Source organism: Urocampus carinirostris, chromosome 1 (genome assembly GCF_059441175.1).
Source record: "Urocampus carinirostris isolate Australia breed hairy pipefish chromosome 1, RoL_Ucar_1.0, whole genome shotgun sequence".
Lineage (NCBI taxonomy): Eukaryota > Metazoa > Chordata > Actinopteri > Syngnathiformes > Syngnathidae > Urocampus > Urocampus carinirostris.
In genome coordinates this window covers 36,903,656-36,924,560 of record NC_142349.1, presented here as the reverse complement: position 1 = coordinate 36,924,560, position 20,905 = coordinate 36,903,656, and the positions used below count along the sequence as shown (strand labels likewise).

At 41.5% G+C, this 20,905-nt stretch overlaps 1 protein-coding gene across 2 annotated transcripts in view; it reads left to right on the top strand.

The window, feature by feature from the left end:
• Positions 1-3,279: 3,279 nt before the first annotated feature.
• LOC148374541 (BMP/retinoic acid-inducible neural-specific protein 3-like) overlaps positions 3,280-20,905 on the top strand; it is a 44,282-nt gene continuing 26,656 nt past the window's right edge. Inside the window, exons 1-4 of one of the 2 annotated variants that reach the window (XM_088337656.1) lie at positions 3,280-3,392; positions 3,467-3,629; positions 5,362-5,656; positions 20,625-20,827. In XM_088337656.1, the coding sequence (XP_088193782.1) occupies positions 5,391-5,656; positions 20,625-20,827 (469 nt within the window). In that variant the 5' untranslated portion in view covers positions 3,280-3,392; positions 3,467-3,629; positions 5,362-5,390. Of the gene's footprint in view, positions 3,630-5,361; positions 5,657-20,624; positions 20,828-20,905 lie in introns of both variants that reach the window. The other variant, XM_088337650.1, reaches the window with a different exon arrangement.

Genomic DNA, 20,905 nt, shown 5'->3' with positions numbered 1-20,905 from the left:
TGTGTTCACACCTGATCAAACAACTGCACCAGGCAGGAGAAAAAAACGGCGGTTTGATTCAAATGTACTAAGCACCTATAGGGGCATTCAAGATGCAATTACAACAAAACCGTCAAAAACACTGTTTAACTAGAATGGCTGTGTACCCTTTGAGCATCACACACGTTGAGATGCAAAACATTTATTGGGTGGCATTCCCATTTTTGGCAGGGTCCTCTGCACTGAGAAACCCCCCAGAAAATAAGCCTAAATATGTCATTGGCTACATATATATATATATATATATATATATATATATATATATATATATATATATATATATATATATATATATATATATATATATATATATATATATATATATATATATATATATATATATATATATATATACTGGACTGTCTCAGAAAATTAGAATATTGTGATAAAGTTCTTTATTTTCTGTAATGCAATTAAAAAAACAAAAATGTCATACATTCTGGATTCATTACACATCAACTGAACTATTTCAAGCCTTTTATTTTTTGAATATTGCTGAATTTGGCTTACAGCTAAAGAAAACTCAAAAATCCTATCTCAAAATATTAGAATATCATGAAAAAGTATACAAGTAGGCTATTCAACTAATCACCTGAATCATCTAATTAACTCGAAACACCTTGCGAGGGTTTCCTGAGCCTTAAAAACACTCAGCTTGGTTCAGTAAACTAAATCACAAGTATGGGGAAGACTGCTGATCTGTCTGCTGTCCAGAGGACCATCATTGATACCCTCCATCAGGAGGGTAAGACACAAAAAGAAATTTCTCAAAGAGCAGGCTGTTCACAGAGTGCAGTTTCAAAGCATATCCACAAAAAGTCTGTTGGAAGGGAAAAATGTGGCCGGAAACGCTGCACAACCAAGAGAGATGACCGCAGCCTTAACAAAATTGTGAAGAAGAGCCGCTTCCAGAATTTGGGGGAGCTTCAAAGACAGTGGGCTGAAGCTGGAGTCCAGGTATCAAAAGCCACAGTTCACAGACGTGTCCGGGAAATGGGCTACAATAGCCGTATTCCCATGGTCAAGCCACTTCTGAACTCAAGACAACGGAAGAAGTGTCTGACTTGGGCTATGGAGAAGAAGCACTGGACAGTTGCAGAGTGGTCCAAAGTCCTCTTTTCAGACGAAAGCAAGTTTTGCATTTCATTTGGAAGTCAAGGCGCCAGAGTCTGGAGAAAGGCTGGAGAGGAGCAAAATCCAAGTTGCTTGAAATCCAGTGTGAAGTTCCCAGAGTCAGCAATGGTTTGGGGAGCCATGTCAGCTGCTGGTGTTGGTCCACTGTGTTTCATCAAGTCCAGAGTAAATGCAACTGTGTACCAAGAGATTTTAGAGCACTACATGCTTCCATCTGCTGAAAAGCTCTATGGAGATGAGGATTTCATTTTCCAGCATGATCTGGCACCTGCCCACAGTGCCAAAACCACCAGTAACTGGTGCACTGACCATGGCATCACTGTCCTTGATTGGCCTGCTAATTCCCCTGACCTGAACCCCATCGAGAATTTGTGGGGTATTGTTAAGAAGAAGATGAAAGACACCAGACCTGCAAATGCAAATGAGCTGAAGGCGGCTATCGAAGCATCCTGGGCATCAATAACACCTCAGCAATGCCACAGGCTGATTGCCTCCATGCCACGCCGGATTGATGCAGTAATCCCTGCAAAAGGATTCCCAACCAAGTACTGAGTGCATTAATGGACATTTTCAAATGTTTGATTTAGTTTTGCTGTTATAAAATTATTTTTTTACTTGGTCTGAAGAAGTATTCTAATATTTTGAGATAGGATTTTTGAGTTTTTTTTCAGCTGTAAGCCAAAATCAGCAATATTCAAATAATAAAAGGCTTGAAATAGTTCAGTTGATGTGTAATGAATCCAGAATGTATGACATTTTTGTTTTTTTAATTGCATTACAGAAAATAAAGAACTTTATCACAATATTCTAATTTTCTGAGACAGTCCAGTATATATATATATATATATATATATATATATATATATATATAAATATATATATATATATATATATATATATATATATATATATATATATACAGGGTTGGGTAAGGTTACTTTAACTTGATTACCTTCAATTACTTTTTCTTTACTCCAATACCAAATATGCTAATAAAAGACAAAAGAAACTAAATATGAATAGAATTATGACTCACAACACGTGGTAAGCTTTCTCTCCTGGCTTTGATCTCTTCAATCTCCGGCAAAACTAACATAAAATGCGACAGAAACAAAATGAAAATAAATCCAAACAGCTTGCCAACATCATTTTTGCCTTTCCATGTATTCCGTTACTCCCCAAGCCTGCACAAAATTTAGTAATTTTTTTGGGTTACTGTATGTAGACATATTTTGTTGTAGTTATGTATTTTCAAATGTAATTTCTGTATTTCTGGCTCTTATAAAGGCACACTTGCTTATAATGGCAGTACCCAATTCTGGGAAATTGTATACAGTATTTGTATTTTAGTAGCAATGCTGCTTTTATTGGTCTGACTCTCTTGACTTTGTTTACATTGTATTTGTTTGATAAAAAAGACAATGTTAAGGATGTTTTATTGTAATTATAATGCATCTCAAGAACGAAGGGTTAATTTATTTAATGATCATGGAATTTGCAACAAAAATAATCCGTATTGCGTCGTTATCAATCAATACTATCCTGTATTTACTTCTATCAAATCGATAAAAAAATACCAGAATTGCCCACCCCCATCTTACAAAGTTTTACGTTTTCAGATTCCGAGCTGTAGTAAAATTTCAATATAGTGCCATGTCTTGAAATTTATCTTCAAAAATTGAGACTTGTGCTAATTACCTCAAAAGTATCACAAAACCTGCTGTCTGATTATAGCCAGTAATTACTCCTACTGGTAAATAAAGCAAGCGTGATGCAATCTTCATATGAGGTGTCTTTAGTCATGCAAGTTCTTCGCTGTCAAGCTGTAGCACAGTAAAATAAAACAGGGGGAGATGATGAGCCTATTACGAGTCTCATTTTAACACATTTATAAGCCGATGGAACAAGCTGCCATTTCAAATAATGAGACTAAATAGCACAAAGGTGCTGTGGACTGATAGAAGCATCCCTGATGTTTATCATCCTGCTGTCCTTAACACTGCTATCCACTGAGACTGTACACATCACCCTCTCCCTCACTTGCTTGGAGAAAGGAGGGAGGATGTGGGTGACGGAGGAGAAAAAGCTCTCTGTGTAAAGGCAGCAGCTCATTCACCAACCAGCTCACACAGCAAAGGGAGGTAAAGGAGAACAGCTGCTGCATCAGCGTGCATGCAGAATTTTCCATGAAAACAACTCTCAAAAGCATTGAATGTTAGGTGAGATTTTTGGGACGGGTGAAAACATCGTTTCGTGGGATCTCAGGAATGAATCGCTTTTGTGACTTGAGCAGCAGAGGAATGCGTGGACGGCGGGCGTCTGCATCCGTGTGACAAAGTTGATGGAGAGCGCAAAGCAAGTTGGACAGAAAGTACTTTCAACGCCTCAAACTGGAACGATACCATTCACGGGTTTTATCTCGGGAGTCCATCGGTTGGTCCTCTTTGCAAAGTCAGGTGAGTGTAATACACCAGGGCTACAACTAAAGACTATTTTAAGGGTCGAATAATCACTATTGAAACGATTCGTCAAATGATAGGATAACTATAACTTTTCTCTTAAATTTAGCATGAAGTTGATTTAATTATGTAGCATAAATATTAAAATTCATCAAATAAAAATACATCTTTTATTGAACATATTATGGATTTGTACAAAATTTAAAAAAACAACAAAAAAAAACAAATAAGCACAGTGCTCAGTCAGTAGGGACATAAATCCATAAATAAACCTCCATGTTTAGGGACAAGGTAAATAAACAATGACTTAAAATCAAGGAAACACTTTTTATCTCTGTAAACCAGGTGTGTCAAGCTCAGTTTAGTTTGGGGTCTGGATCAGTAAAACAAAATATCAACACCAAATATTTCGCTTTTTATAAGTATTATGCTTTATCATTCAGCCTACATGTACAGCTTGGAATGTATAATCACAGAGGATAAGGAATCTTTTCCAAGCTAAACACATTTATTCACAAACAGTGGGGAAAAATGATTGACACCTTTGGCATTGAATGTGTTGACAATTTTATTTTGAAGGTTGAGTAAAGGCCACTTTACTTCTCATCCAACCCACCACAAACATCACACACATAAAAGATCTCAAATGAGATCTATTAATAATAATATGCTTACCTCAATTGTCATACTGCTTTGAGATATTTTAACAAAAATCCAAAATAAGAGTCTAAGCAAACAGGTAACAGCCTCTGATCAAACTACTAGGCTGGGTCTACTGAAGCTAAAAAAAAGACTGCACAATCTTGTGTTTAACAAGAAACCAGACTTGACGTTAGCTCTCACCTTAACTGCCCCCCAGTGGCGCAAAGAAGAATTTGTTTTGTATCTATTCAAAATAACATAACTATTGATAGAAACGAGCTAGAGACTTATTTTTCTTTGGACATACATAGTCATTTATTAAATAATCTAAAGGCCTGATCCGCCCTGCGGGCCATACGTTTGGTATGCCTGCTGTAAACCAAGAAGTGGCAAATTAGCAGCAGTAGAAGTGTCAATACAACAAATATTATGTCCATTTTGTGAGTTACATGTTCAACCGCTAAGTCTGAAACATAAATACTCAACGGTTCTCAAAAGTTTAAAATCAAACGTTTTTGACCACAGACGTTTGTTCTTCGGACTGCATGCATTTAATTTCACATACGCTTGTCAGGCACAGTCTGGCATTATGCTCAAGCCCTCTTTTATAGTAAAATATACGCGTTTAAAATGTAAAATGCATGCCAATGAATGTAACTTGAATCCAGTCCAGTAAGATTCCATTTCGTTGTACTGCCCAACATGGTCTTTAAAAGATCCACCGCAAGTAGTATTTTTATTCGCCATATACAGGCTAAAATGCTCCAAAAATGTAGAAGTTTTGGAGCATTAGTGGACATCAACGCCACCATTTCTGCATATTTATGATATCGTTCGAAACACAGACCCTCATTGCGCATCCGAGAATCTCCTCATAGATAACTTTCATGTATAGATTCCTCTCTCAATTGGAAGAACGTGCCAGGCGACAATAGTCAACAATGAAATTCATTGTCGACTACTTCTATTATCAAATTTAGTCTACAATGTCGACTAATCCTTGCAGCCCTAATTGAAACACTATTTTTGATGCCAAGATGCACAATTTCTAGCAAAGTGTTTTGTCTCCCAACCCCAATATTGTCAGTTCAGAGAGAATGAAGTGTCGCGTGAAGCATGAGCCGTCAGAGAACCAGTCATAAGAGGCTGTCTCTACTATGGACGAGTGCGGCTCTCTTTCTGTGCTTTTTCTGCTGCGGCCGCTGGAGCCCGTGGGCCGTCGGCGCCGCCGGAGATGGAGCGACCGTACCAGTCGGCGACCCCCTCGGCGGTTCGCTGGCGTGGCTTCTCTCGGATAAGGGGCCCTTCCAACAATCGCTGGAGTTCACTGAGGCTGCAGAGAGGCACCAGCAAGGCTATAGCACCAGATACAAGATCTACAGGTGAGCGAGCTGTGTGTGTGTGTGCGTTGCGTGCCTGGTATACCAAATGTGGGGGGTAGATAATTGATGCGTTTTTTTAGGCAGTGCAGCGTATGTGTATGCGATTTCTCATCTCACCTGAAGTGGCATTGAAAAGCAGAGTGGAATTAATCAGTTAGGGCAGCTGCTGTGGAGATGTACTGAAAGCCTGCCCACTCTCAGAATTGCCCTCGCAGGTATCACACCTGCCAACTCTCAGCTATGTGAAATTCAGCCAAGCTGCATTTTCATGTCAGGACTGCAAAGGACTAAGAAAGGATTTTCATGCCTTCGACGTGGTGTGATCGCAACACTCGTATGCTGATATCAGTTCAATTTATTCCATCTTGGTGCTTTTTGTCAATGCTTGGGAAACAACTCACACGTTCTCTTGATTGTTTTTTGTTTTATTTTTTTATTTTTGGGGGGTTATTTTATAAATCTTGAGTCTATGGGATCCTTTTCTTACAGTTCTACTTTTCCGTGCATTATTGTGTTTCTTATGAATTATTTCATGTGAAAATTAAGCATAGACATCAAGATAACATGACACCCATAACAAGGTATTGGCAGGTGCTACCAAGCCAGAATTTGAAAAATGGAAACTCTTTGTATTTTTTTTTTAAGTGTTACTCATTAAAGGTGAAGTGCATCATTTGATGGGTCCGTAAAAAGTTATATTTTTGTATCAGTGTGTGTTAAGAATGCCCAACTTAAGAGCCCTCATGCATTATTTTCAATAGGGCCAATCTGCTTTTATCTGTTATTAGAGCTGTCCAGGTTGAAACACTTGGAGTTTGAGGAATGGGGGCTTGTGGAAGTGCTAGAGAGTGACATCATGCTCGTCCCCACGATTTTTAAAAAAAAAAAATTTGTGTAGCAACAAAATTGTTAAAGTACAAAAAAGTATACTTCTAGCAGAGTCCAAACATCAACCCGAACCTCAAGAAAGATTAGGAGTTTAGGTGTAAAAAAATGCATGCACTTGCACGCGCATCATGAATAAGCTGACTGAGGCTGCAATGATGACACGAGCCAAAAGATGGCAGCAGAGAGTAACAGTTTTCTAAATTCCGTCCGGTCCCTCAGGAGGTTTTTGGTGGCGATAACTCGCAGAGTATTGCAATCATCTTTTTTAAAAAAAAAAATCTTATTTTTTTTTTATTGTAAAAATCAATGAGAAAAATGTTAAATGAACGGTTTACTTTATTTATGCTAAAAAAAAAAATGCAGATATCTGTAATCAGTAATTTTGCTTAGTTTATTTTTTCTCAGTTATTTTTCGACATTTACTTGAGAAATATGTTACCTGTAGTTAGTTAAGAAAATTGCAAAATCACAAGACAGAAGATTGTTACGCAGTATTAATATGTTTAGTGATATTGAGCATCCCTAATCATACCGAATATAGAGAAAAACATCACAAAAAACTGAAATTTACCAAAGATTAGACATAGCACAGATTCACTGGTCAACCGTGCATTCATTCACCTCTTGATGAAGTCAAATTAACTTTAGAATATAGAATAGAATATACCTTTATTGTCATTGTTACAAAATGGGTTAACATATTGTGACAACGAAATTGGGCATGACACTCCAGTTTTACACATTCACAGTGAGCCCTACTGTTTTATGTACTTAAATCAAAAGCCACTGCTTATGAACTGGCTTCATAACAGAGAGCAATATTTTTTTGGGGTTGTGGGGGTTATCACACACTGTTAATATTAATTTACATTTGATATGTTTCAACCCACTGAAGAGAGTGGGAAGCCAGTGATAGCCTTTTTTTGTTTCAGAACAGTAAAAGCAAAACACTTGACTAAAATGAAAATAGGTCCTGGCCCGTTTGAAAAAATTAAAACAGTATTGTCATCGTCATCCATATAACTAGATTTCCCATGAAATGTCATCTTGCATGCGGCCAGTGGGGGCCCCCCTCATGAATTTTTCTTCCTTTGCAGCTGACGCGTCAGTGATACTTTGTGCAGTGTGGGATGAGGCTTTGTTTTGCATGACAATTATTTTACAGCGGAAAGCTTTGTTCTTTTTTTTTCTATTTCAGTCCGATGTTGAATCCCCTTTATAAATGCCAGATATTTTGCAGGGCACATTTTGACCAATTCAGGCATCCCAGGCAATCACTAGTGACCTCCTGGGACATTTACCCAATATGTGTTTTCTAATTTGCCAATCATTATTACTGGAGGTAAAATCCTTGATACACAGTGGTGTATGCAATTTATGCTGCTGTGCAGTCCAAAATAACCTACACACACATGCAGGCGTGCAAGTAGAACTGTCAAGAGTCGCCAGGTTCAAATAACTCATGAAGTTTTATTGTACGTACTGCTAGTAATTTGGTTTATTACCATTGTTTTAATATACTGTGGATAGTTTTATGGTATTTTGCACAGCTGATTTGGTAAATATTTATCGTAAATAATACAGTTTTAGTTTAACTGCTGTTATGGATTTCTTTTAAAAGGGTCAGTATTTATTCTGTGCCTTCTTGTAGTAGAACATATGTTTTTTAAATACTCAAGGGTTGATATATTTGCATTGATTTGACATAACATAAGCCACACTTAGAGGGACCTGACACAATTGTCGGCCATCTTTCTGTTACAAGTACCAAAAAACCTGCTAAAGGCTCGGAAAAAAATTGTAAAAATGGTTCAGTTTGGTCACTTTGGGTATCCGTAGTTTGTATTAATTTGTGTGCTTTCAGCACGGGATTTTGGTTGCATAACACAACAACATCTAGCAGTTAAATAACACAACAATGACCCTTATTTTATTGTATTTCTTTAAATACCAGAATTTTTTTGTAGAAAGTTGAAATACATTAACATTTTAACGATAAAGTAAATCTGCATATTACTGATTAACTATAAGAAATAGAAATAAAGAAAATTAAAATGAACATCAAATGCACAAATACATTTAGTTTGTTTAAGATTAAATGGAGTGTTAAGTTTTTAGTTTTTTTTTCAGGCATGTTTTTTTGTTTTGTTTTTTGTTTTCTTCTGTTTTACTTTGGTCTGCTATGTTAGCTTTGGGGGCGGCACGGCAGTTCAGTGGGTAGCACGTCCGGGTTCAGATCCAGCTACCGCGACCTCCCCCAACCGCATGTTCTCCTCGTGCCTGCATGGTTTTCCTCCGGTCACTCTGGTTCCCTCCCATATACCAAAATTATGCATGTTAATTCACTGATCCGAATTGTCACTAGGTGTGAATGAGCGAGTGAGTTCTCTGTCTCTGTGTGCCCTGCGATTGGCTGATAACCAGTTCAGGGTGTCCCCTGCCGACCGCCTGAAGATAGCTGGGATGGGTTCCAGCACCCCATGCTACCCTACTGAGGATAATCTGTGCAGATAATGAATGGATATTAGCTTTGGTAACAATTTTCTTAAGGTGAATTGAATTGTTTGTATTTTCATTGATATCAAAATTGTCAACTCAATTCTCATCTCATCTCATTAGCTGCACCGCATATCCTCAGTAGGGTCGCGGGGGTGCTGGAGCCCATCCCAGCAATTATCGGGCAGTGGGCAGGGGACACCCTGAACTGGTTGCCAGCCAATAGCAGGGCACACGGGGACAGACAACTCACTCGCTCATTCACACCTAGGGACAATTTGGACCGGCCATTAGTGTATTAAATACTTTAAAGAAAATGACAGGATAAAATACAATCAGGATAAAAGACAGAAAAATAAATACAACATAATGCTTAGAGTCAGGCCCAAGTTATAATAATAGTGTAATGTTTGTGAATGAAAAAGCATAGTGTCATAACAGTGCACAGAAAAGAAGTTCAACAACATTTAGCAGCAACAGAAAAGAAAAGATAAAAAAGTCACATGACATGTTTTCAGTTTTGTGTGATAGTTTAAGGTTGTGATGGCCCTAGAGAAGAGGTTCCTTTACAGAGTGAAAGGAGTGAGTAAATACTGCTGGTCCTCTTCCACAGCTAGCAAAGCATCAATGAATTGCCTTTCATTGACAATCTAGACTTCCCTGCATTTCAAACATCTAAAATGGCTCATCGTTCATTAGTTATTTAAACTGTTTGAAAATGATTCTTTGCAAATTTGGAAAATTGGAAGCCTTGCAAACATTTCCTCTTGTGAATTTGGGATTAGGGGTTTAAGTCTTTGGAGGATCATGCTTTGAGAGCTCCCTTCAACTCCAGCTTTGAATAAATGCTTTGCGGATTTATAGCGACTGCTCTCCTAATATGATGACTTTAACCAACTGAAGCTGCCCTAATTTGTTTTCTGAGCCACTCGTTACTTATCTTCAGTGATTTTCTGAAAAGTCCACAATTTTCATAACAGAAAACATTCATCCATCCAATGTTGTTTATCATTTTTTTTCCCTGACAAAGCGGAAACCGTGACTTGCAAGAAGTGTCAAACTTCTTTTTCTTGTGTGTCACATCAATGTTTTAGTGTATGTATATGATTGAGCGAGTTGGTTGGTTGGTTGGTTGGTTGGTTGGTTGGTTGGTTGGTTGGTTGGTTGGTTGGTTGGTTGGTTGGTTGGTTGGTTGGTTGGTTGGTTGGTTGGTTGGTTGGTTGGTCTGTTGGTTCGTTGGTTCGTTGGTTCATTAGTTCATTAGTTAATTGGCTTGGCTTGTTTGTTGGCTCGTTCCTTGACCTCTATTGTTGTAGGGGCACCATTTCCTGTGTTGTGTTTTGTATATACATTTTCTCAAGTGGTATTTCTATTTGTATGGTTTTAAAATCAAAATATATCAACTTGTTCAGTGCCAGACGTTTCTCTCAAATTGGAAATACCAGGGCCAGCCATTTTTTCATCATTTTGACCCATTTTTGAAGGCCTACAGAAAATCTAGCACTGTAGACATATTGGCATAGGACACATGAAAAAGGGATGTCTTAGATACAAGATGCTTAGATGCTTCTAGCTTTAACCATTGTGTGGTCAACAACAGTTGAACATTGCTTCTTGAAAATACTCGTTTCCATGAAAACTTCTGAGAAAAATGGCTTTTTGTGAAAGGATGAAATTCAAACAGAACTTTCACTTCAGGGTTATTTTTTGCAGTTGTGTTATGTTGCTTGCAAAATAAAAATGTATGCAAGAAGACCAAACTTATAAGTGAACTGTGCATTAACTTTGCAAGCACTTTTAAGGCCCTGATGTTTCTGGTGACGTAATCGCACGATTCAGGTTGTCATGGCAATCGCGGACGTGCATGACACGTCTTCCTTCTCTGCCCTAAGGATTATAAAGGCACTTTGTTATCCTTTTTAGAAAGAATAAAGCTTTAAAACGATAAACTTTACTCATATTTTCACTTTTATCACCACAATGCACGAACACAAAATAAGGTCCACCGACACTCTGTCATATTGTGTCATACAGTGGATACACGAAACAAAAGAGAGAAGAAAAAGATCTGAACAAAGCCACTCCTCCCATCTAGTGGACATTTTTCATACTGAACACATTCACAGAGGCTTGATACTCACCAAAGAGTTGCGCCAAAGCCTTTAGAATAGTTTAATAACAAAACAACAAAAAACATATTCTAACACTCAGGGAAAATGCTTCTGAAAACATACAGTGTTTAGATAATATGGCACTGAATGAATTACTAAATACTTTTTAATTTTTGCGGGGTTTAAATAGAAAAAAAAGACAGTTACAATATCTCAGTAGTTGTGTTTCCGTTCAAGTGATTCACAAAATAGTAGCGAGTAATCAACACAGCCCAAAAGATCAGCGGTTGCTCTCTGCCCAGTCCAGAGGACACTGCCGCCTTGCGATTCCATAGCAGAGCCATCACCATTATAAAATACACTTCCCACCACAGCCACCACCTCTTTGACTCATTGCCCTCTGGTACGCGCTAGAAATACCTTAAAACAAAGACAAACAGGCTCAAAGACCGCTTCTTTCGCAGGGCCATCACCACCTTAAACGAGGACACAAAACTGGGAAAACATATCTTGCGGCTTATTTTGGTGTTTTTCTTTTTTGTTACTGCTATATGATATTGCATAAAACTGTGATGAATATAGTGTGATTTATTTTGGGGGGTTTGCTCCTGCCAAATATTATTTCACTTCTTTTCATTGCACTATTGTTACAATGCAGTATGATTTTCATTTACAAACATTGCACTGTTATTATAACTGAGGCTATTCTCTGAGCACTACATTGTAAATATTTATTTTGGATTGTATTGTATTCTGATAATTTTTCATCTTTTCGTTTCTCTTTAGAGTCTTTGTTTCATGTTTACCCTGGAGTGCCAAGTCTAATCTCGTTGCATACAATGTTTCACAATGTTGATATCAATGACAATAAAGACTATTTAATTCAATGCATTTGCAACCGGGAAACCAAGAAATTATACTATTCCTATTCATTTCTTCAGTGCTTATTGTACCTTAAGGGTGTTCTACAACATGTGTGCCCTATCCAAAACTAGCGTGAGACTAAAATTGCTTAGCAACCTTTCTGACCTCCGAGATGTACAATGCCCCATAACAAACGCGCAGGTTGCCAGTGATCCAGCGGGTCACAACTATACCCATGCATTTGCTCTTTGGATGATTCCCAATTCAGCTTTTTCCACTGATTTTTTTCATCACAATTGTTTGCTTGCAGTGCTTGTAATAATCTCATGTTAGGATGGAATGTATTTTTTTTATTTCTGTGAGTGCCATGTGTGCCTTCTGATAAAATTACAATCAGCTGAAAAATATAATATATAAATAATGAAATAGAATGAAATGGGGATGTATCTTCAATGCCCATCTGTCCATCCATTAGAGGTGGACACTTTTGCTTGTTATGATCATTGGCCCTGATGGCGTACTCCACATTGTCCCAGTTGCCCAATTATTTCTCTGCTGAGAAGCTTTCCTCATGGCACTGATTACCCCCGAGCGTAGTGTGAGAGAAATAACTGTACAAAAACAGATTTTATTCGCTCTTACTCACATCCACAAGGCGGATATCAAAATGGGTTTAATCATGGTGTTTTTATATTTTCATGCCTTCTTTAAATCCTTAATTGTATATGTACAAGAGTAGAAATCTTGTGGTGAATTACAGCAAAAGAAGCAGAAAAACTCCCAACTGGGATGCTTGCTTATCCCCAGGGTCTGCTCGTACAACTCCCAATTACAGCCAGCATAGCTTGTACACTGATTCAACTCAATGAGGAAGCTAAGCTTTAGTGAAACACCCGCCGCCGGTATGTTTTGACATCGACTTGTAAAATGGAAGTTTTTGTGTCACTGAAGATTGATGTAATACAACAACATCGCCCAAACAATTTCCGTCTACACAAAGGCTAAACGTGGTATTACGCACCAATTGTTCATCCTCTCGTGGAAAACTGTGTTTATACCCGACTCAGCGAATATTTGGATTGACAATAACAATCATGGGATTAATGCGTCGCTACGAGACACAGTAAATGAACCGTTCTTCGGAGAAGCTTTATCAAACTCATTATTTTGACTGGCAGACAGGTAACAACAGCAAAGTTTCATTATGGACTGATAGAATGTGGCATGAGTGGGAACATCCAAGTATATTGTCTTTTTAAGTTTCAGACGAGGAAAATGTTTCAAAGAAGTACGACTTTGAGAACAGCTACTATAAGATTTTGTCCTCAACTGAAAAAGAATGAAATATGGGAAACATATTCATCACCAAATTGTTGCCTAAGAGCAAAGTTATGTAAAAACAGGTTTATTGACCTTTGGAGAAAAGTGGTTTATTTATTTTTTTTTATTGGGGGGGACAAAGGTCTCAAAGTACACCGCCGACAGAAAATAATAAAGAGGGAAAAAAAAGAAAAAGAAAAAAAAATACATTTTCTGGTTACAGATGTAATTAAATATCCAAGTTGACAAATTTTTTTTCAACAATTATTTTTGTTTTTGCTGTTTAAGTTCAAGGCTCCCATTTAAAAAATGCTTATCAAAACTAACCATAATACTGCAGATAATTTGAAATCAGTATTCTGCTTCCACCTATTGAAATATTACACCTATTCTCATCACTGGAAAACAGAACAAAATACTTTGATAATACTTTTTAACAGTATTTATTTGTTGTCAACAACTAGATGATATTCGACAATATATTGTGGTACACTTTTTGTGATGTCGGCCCAGTTCTTTTTTAGTCTTCCTCTTTCCTCCCCCCTTGGAAGAATTGTCTTGGCCAGTCCTGATTATCTTGTGATGTGACCATAACGCTGAGGGTTCAGCACAGTTAACAACAGTTCTTCGTAGAGTCCAATGTTCCCAGTGGTGGTTTTGCGCACCGTTTCATTTATCACATAGACTAAGTACTGATGGCTAGAGGTTTTCCTATAGAATCACATCTCCATGGCCAGGATTTTCTTTTCCAATATTGCTCAAAGAGTCCATGTCTCGCAAGCTCAGAGGAAGGAAGTAACAAGTGTTTGCATGAGCGTGATCTTTTATTTAGCTCCTTTGTTGTTGTCCCTCCGGATGGGATTAGGTCTGGCAAGTGCGGCTGTGGTTTGAGCTATCCTGGTCATGATTTTCTGGTTCTGAACCCTCTTCTGATATGCCAGCTCCAAGATATTTAAATTTGGTGACAGGTTCTAGCTCTATGTGGTTGATAGTGATATTTGTGGTGATACCTTGGGGATTGCTGGTCATTCCTTTTTTTCTGTGCTGATTTCTATCCCACACTGGGTTGATTCTCTGTCGAGGCGAATGACCAGATCTCTGAGTTCCTGTTTGTCTTCTGCCAATCCGGCAATATCATTCACAATAGACTGGTGCCAACTTTGCTAAAACCCAAGAACAGGCCAGGGACTGTCAATAGTAGAGAAGGCTGTCCGGAGATGCTTCCTCATTGGTGCATCGATGACCCATTGGTTAAGGGATCCGTGAAGCGGGAACAATCAAAACTTTGAATACGTGTGGTCATCACAAATTAGATAAATTTGGACAATTTATTGCGGCACAGTGGACACAATGTCAGAGGACGGGAGTTAAAAATACCCTTTCAAAAACTTTTCAGAAGATCCATAAATCAACCCAACAAAAAATGTCCATATCCTAAATTGTTTGCAGATTGCTGGATGACTCACACTCCTGAGACGATTAAAAAAAAAAAAAAAAAAAAGGCAAAGATTTTACTGTATTGTTGTATTTTTGTATCACCAATATTATAAAAAAATGTAGGTAAAAAAATTAAGACTATCGATGTTTAAAAAGATACATTTTCAATCCAGAAATGTTTTGTTCCAAAAAATAGCAGTTTGTCCGCCAGTGTCCAACTAATTCTGTTTAGTTCAATTAACAAAGGCTCTTTAGCTGAAATGCCCTAAAGTTAATGACCCATTTTATTAGAATGATTCAAATATCTTAAAGTTTATATGCAAATTTCTAGTTGCCAAATGAAGTTGAGGGCTAAGGCTAAACTTGCATGTGTGCGTTTTTCTTTGGCCACGATCGTTTTTGAGAGTTGAATGTTCCGTCAGTACTGACGGATGCCCGATTTGCTTACAAATGAGAAGTGACTCAAAGGATGAACAAAATTGTGATTTTGGCCATCAGCGTAATTGTCCATAAATATGTCGAGAACCAATTGATGGTTGCATTGCACCCTATTATATAAACCAATTGATCAATCAATTAGTCCATTCATCCATCACTGACGGACCCCTGAATGTTCATGACTGAGTAAACTACCTTTGTCCGTCCATCCTACCATAATGGTGATAATGTTAGGTAAAAATAAAAATGTCTGACTGGGGCCATGAATGCTGCCGATTACCTAAGGATAGACAAGCTAAGCTTTTTTTTTTTTTTTTTTTTTTTCTCAGTAGCTATGAGATGTGTCTCACAGGATCCTGGTCGATAAAGTAAACAAGGGAGGGAAACTTTAAACTTTCTTATTTTATTGGCATTTTGTTTTGTGCAGGGACACTCTCCCAAAAATGCCTAACCTGGTCTCATCATTAAATTGAGTGAGCTCATTGTAACGCTACTCAGTGGATTTGTCTTGCTTCTCCTGCTCCCAAAGACTTGTTTCATACATATAATTATCGTCTGAGAACACAGTAACATGCCTTTCTGACTAATTGGGTGCTTTTTGCCTTTATTGAAGTAGCTTTTACATCTCCAAGCGAGCAAACCGTGATCTAATAGTCATTTCTGATTGTGTCCCTCTGAACTGACCGGTTCAACTAATCGATTTTCTCCAAAAGCTTTTTAAGGTGGCCTGCCCCAGTTCATTAAACGTGTTCCATCCAAGCATGATTTGTTGACAAGACAGACTCACAATCTGACTTTGCTTAGTTTAGATGCCTCGTTTCCACAATCACGGTGGCACTTTGCAATCAATGTTCAGCTGGAAAACGAGGCAGGGTCTCACGTTCGACACTGAATAATGCATACTAATTTACCTACGTATCATCAGCCCATGCTTGGCTGAGAAAGATAAAACCCAAGAAAAGCAATCACTTTCTTCAAAGGAGTTTAATGGACACAGATCAGAAAATAACTCTAAATGTAAGAGATTTTTGGGGGGACTGAGAAATTGTGCAGTAGCCTAGAGAGATGTATTATTTAGAGTTCGTTTGGCGCGTTAGTTTTACATTCTGCCTTTGCAAATAAGCAATGTTATTTCTTCAATTCAAGCTATGAGGGTTAATTGAAACTTTCACGCCTTACCTTACAGAATATTGAAACTATTTACATGTACGCAGCCTATAAAGGGTTTCGTTAATATATGTCTTTTCTTTTTGAAGTAGCTAAATGCATAATGAGCATTCGCTCCAAACCACATAAAATCTGTGACATTTAAAGCAAAGAAAAATCAGGAATTCTTCTCTAACCTTTGAAAAAATTAGAATTTAGATCTTGCATTTACTTCTCTAAGATTGCATTTTGTTAGACCCGTAATCCATTTCTAGAAACCAAACTACCCCCATCTGTCGAAACAATTGACACACTTGATCAATTTCAAGATTAGTGCTTGAATGTTATGTGGTTTTACATCCTCTGGAGCTCTATTTACGTAATATTTTATTGCAATATGGTGAGGAAAATCAATTAGTTGAGGAAAAAAACCTGTTGTTTCCAATTGTTATATGCAGAACTAATAGGTTAAATTACATGTTTTCATCCTCCTTGATCTGCTACCTTATCGTGGTGGAGGAGTTTGTGTGTCCCAATGATCCTAGGAGCTATGTTGTCGGGGGCTTTAAGCCCCTGGTAGGGTCACCCATGGCAAACAGGTCCTAGGTGAGTGGCCAGACAAAACGCAGATCAGAAGACCCCTAATGATGAGAGAAAACTTTGGTCCTCGATTTCCCTCGCCCGGACGCGGGTTACCGGGGCCCCCTTCTGGAGCCAGGCCTGGAGGTGGGGTCCGCTGGCGAGCGCCTGGTGGCCGGACCCTTACCCACGGGGGCCGGCCGGGCACAGCCCGAAGGGACGACGTGGGACCCTCTTCCCATGGGCTCACCACCTGTAGGAGGGGCCAAAGGGGTCGGGTGCGCAGAGAGCTGGGTAGCAGCCAAGGGAGGGGTCCTTGGCGCGACGATCCCCGGCTACAGAAACTGGCTTTTGGGACATGGAACGTTACCTCTCTGGCAGGGAAGGAGCCCGAGTTGGTGCGTGAGGTTGAGAAATTCCGACTAGATATAGTCGGACTCACCTCTACGCACGGCTTGGGCTCTGGTACCAGTCCTCTCGAGAGGGGTTGGACTCTCTTCCACTCTGGAGTTGCCCGTGGTGAGAGGCGCAGAGCCGGTGTGGGCATATTAATTGCTCCACGGCTCGGCGCCTGTACGTTGGGGTTCACCCCGGTAGACGAGAGGGTAGCCTCCCTCCGCCTTCGGGTGGGGGGACGGGTCCTGACTGTTGTTTGTGCTTATGCACCAAATAGCAGTTCGGAGTACCCAACCTTCTTGGGGTCCTTAGAGGGTGTGCTTGAGAGCGCGCCCCCTGGGGACTCCCTCGTACTGCTGGGAGACTTCAACGCTCACGTGGGCAATGACAGTGAGACCTGGAAGGGCGTGATTGGGAAGAACGGCCCCCCTGACCTGAACCCGAGTGGTGTTTCGTTATTGGACTTCTGTGCTCGTCATGGTCTGTCCATAATGAACACCATTTTCAGACATAAGGGTGTCCATATGTGCACTTGGCACCAGGACACCCTAGGCCGTAGTTCGATGATCGACTTTGTCATCGTTTCGTCGGACCTGCGGCCGCATGTTCTGGACACTCGGGTGAAGAGAGGGGCGGAGCTGTCAACTGATCACCACCTGGTGGTGAGTTGGCTTCGATGGTGGGGGAAGATGCCGGCCCGACCCGGCAGACCCAAGCGTGTTGTGAGGGTCTGTTGGGAACGGCTGGCAGAATCTCCTGTCAGAAGAAGTTTCAATTCACACCTCCGGCAGAACTTCGCCCATGTCCCGAGGGAGGCGGGGGACATTGAGTCCGAGTGGACCATGTTCCGCGCCTCCATTGTCGAGGCGGCTGATCGGAGCTGTGGCCGCAAGGTAGTCGGTGCCTGCCGCGGTGGCAACCCTCAGACCCGTTGGTGGTCACCGGCGGTGAGGGATGCCGTCAAGCTGAAGAAGGAGTCTTATCGGGCCTTCCTGGCCTGTGGGACTCTGGAAGCAGCTGGCAGGTATCGGCTGGCCAAGCGGAATGCGGCTTTGGCGGTTGCCGAGGCAAAAACTCGGGCATGGGAGGAGTTTGGCGAGGCCATGGAAGCCGACTTCCGAACGGCTTCGAGGAAATTCTGGTCCACCATCCGACGTCTTAGGGGGAGGAGGCGGTGTGCCATCGACACTGTGTATAGTGCCGATGGGGCGCTGCTGACCTCGACCCGGGACGTTGTGAATCGGTGGGCGGAGTACTTCGAAGACCTCCTCAATTCCACCGGCACGTCTTCCTCTGGGGAAGCAGAGCCTGAGGACTCTGGGTTGGGCTCTCGTATCACTGGGGTTGAAGTCACCGAGGTTGTCAAAAAACTCCTCGGTGGCAGGGCCCCGGGGGTCGATGAGATCCGCCCAGACTTCATTAAGGCTCTGGATGTTGTGGGCGTGTCATGGTTGACGCGCCTCTGCAACATCGCGTGGACATCGGGGACAGTGCCTCTGGACTGGCAGACTGGGGTGGTGGTTCCCGTCTTTAAGAAGGGGGACCGGAGAGTGTGTTCCAACTACAGGGGAATCACACTTCTCAGCCTCCCTGGTAAGGTCTATTCAGGGGTACTGGAGAGGAGGGTCCGCCAGGAAGTCGAATCTCGGATTCAGGAGGAACAGTGTGGTTTTCGTCCTGGCCGTGGAACACTGGACCAGCTCTATACACTCTTCAGGGTCTTTGAGGGTGCATGGGAATTTGCCTGTCCGGTCTACATGTGTTTTGTGGACTTGGAGAAGGCATTCGACCGTGTTCCTCGGGAGGCCCTGTGGGGGGTGCTTCGGGAGTATGGGGTACCGCACAGTCTTATCCGGGCTGTGCGGTCCCTGTATGCCCGGTGCCAGAGTCTGGTCCGCATTGCCGGCAATAAGTCGGATTCGTTCCCGGTGAGGGTTGGGCTCCGCCAGGGCTGCCCTTTGTCACCGATTCTGTTCATAACTTTTATGGACAGAATTTCTAGGCGCAGCCTTGGCGGGGATGGAGTCCGGTTTGGGGGCCTCAGCATTGCGTCACTGCTTTTTGCAGATGACGTGGTGCTGTTGGCTTCCTCAGCCCGTGATCTTCAGCTCTCGCTGGAGCGATTCGCAACCGAGTGTAAAGCGGCCGGGATGGGGATCAGCACCTCCAAGTCCGAGGCCATGGTTCTCAGTCGGAAAAGGGTGGTATGCTCCCTCCGTGTCGGGGAGGAGGTCTTGCCCCAAGTGGAGGAGTTCAAGTATCTTGGGGTCTTGTTCACGAGTGAGGGTAGGATGGAACGGGAGATCGACAGACGGGTCGGTGCAGCGTCTGCCGTCATTCGGACCCTGTACCGGTCTGTCGTGGTGAAGAGGGAGCTGAGCCGAAAGGCAAAGCTCTCGATCTACCAGTCCATCTACGTTCCTACCCTCACCTATGGTCATGAACTTTGGGTCATGACCGAAAGAACTCGATCCCGGATACAAGCGGCCGAAATGAGTTTCCTCCGCAGGGTGGCTGGGTTCTCCCTTAGAGATAGGGTGAGAAGCTCAGTCATCCGGGAGGGACTCGGAGTAGAGCCACTGCTCCTCCGCGTTGAGAGGAGCCAGTTGAGGTGGCTCGGGCATCTAATAAGGATGCCTCCTGGACGCCTCCCTCGGGAGGTGTTCCGGGCATGTCCCACCGGCAGGAGGCCCCGGGGGCGGCCCAGGACACGTTGGAGAGACTATGTCTCTCGGCTGGCTTGGGAACGCCTCGGGGTCCCGTCGGATGAGCTGGAGGAAGTGGCTGGGGATAGGGACGTCTGGGCTTCCCTTTTAACGCTGCTGCCCCCGCGACCCGATCTCGGATAAGCGGAAGACAATGGATGGATGGATGGACATGTTTTCATCCTCCATCACAACCAAATCCTTGCACTTATGAAGGGAGGCTGAGATTGCAATCCAAAGGATGGGTTTTGTCCATTACTGTCATGTTACATTCCTCATCTATTGGCAGATTTGGGTATGTTAAACTGATTACATTGCGAGGCAGTTTCAACTCATTAGGTTTGAGAAGCAAGTTCATTACCGAAAGTACATCCAGCCCTGCAACATGCTGAGAAGAATAAGCGAAAACCGTGCAATTTGTTATTAATATGTTGGATGGGAAATGTAGACGTTCCACTATAATAGAAAGCCATCTACACCCACTATGACCGCTGTAACATTGACTTCATGGAGTGACTAGGTGATAAACGCAGCTATATGCCGCAGCCTAGTTAATGTGTGCACATTTGTGTGTGCGCCTGCATCCAGGGAGTTTGGTCGATGGAAGGTCAACAGCCTGGCGGTGGAGAAACGAGACAGCCTTGGTGGCAGTCGCGGCCTGGCGCAACCCCTCGACCCGGAATTCATGCACACAATCCGCCAGCTGGGAAGACGACCGACCCTGCCTGCAATTACCGAGAGTCTAATCAAAAAATATGGCACCCATCTCCTCCTCGCTGCCACCCTCGGAGGTATGGTAAAACGAACAGGCCATCTACTCTCTTCTCAAGACTTGGGACAGTGCTTTTTATGGTCTGTCGTTTTTCTGA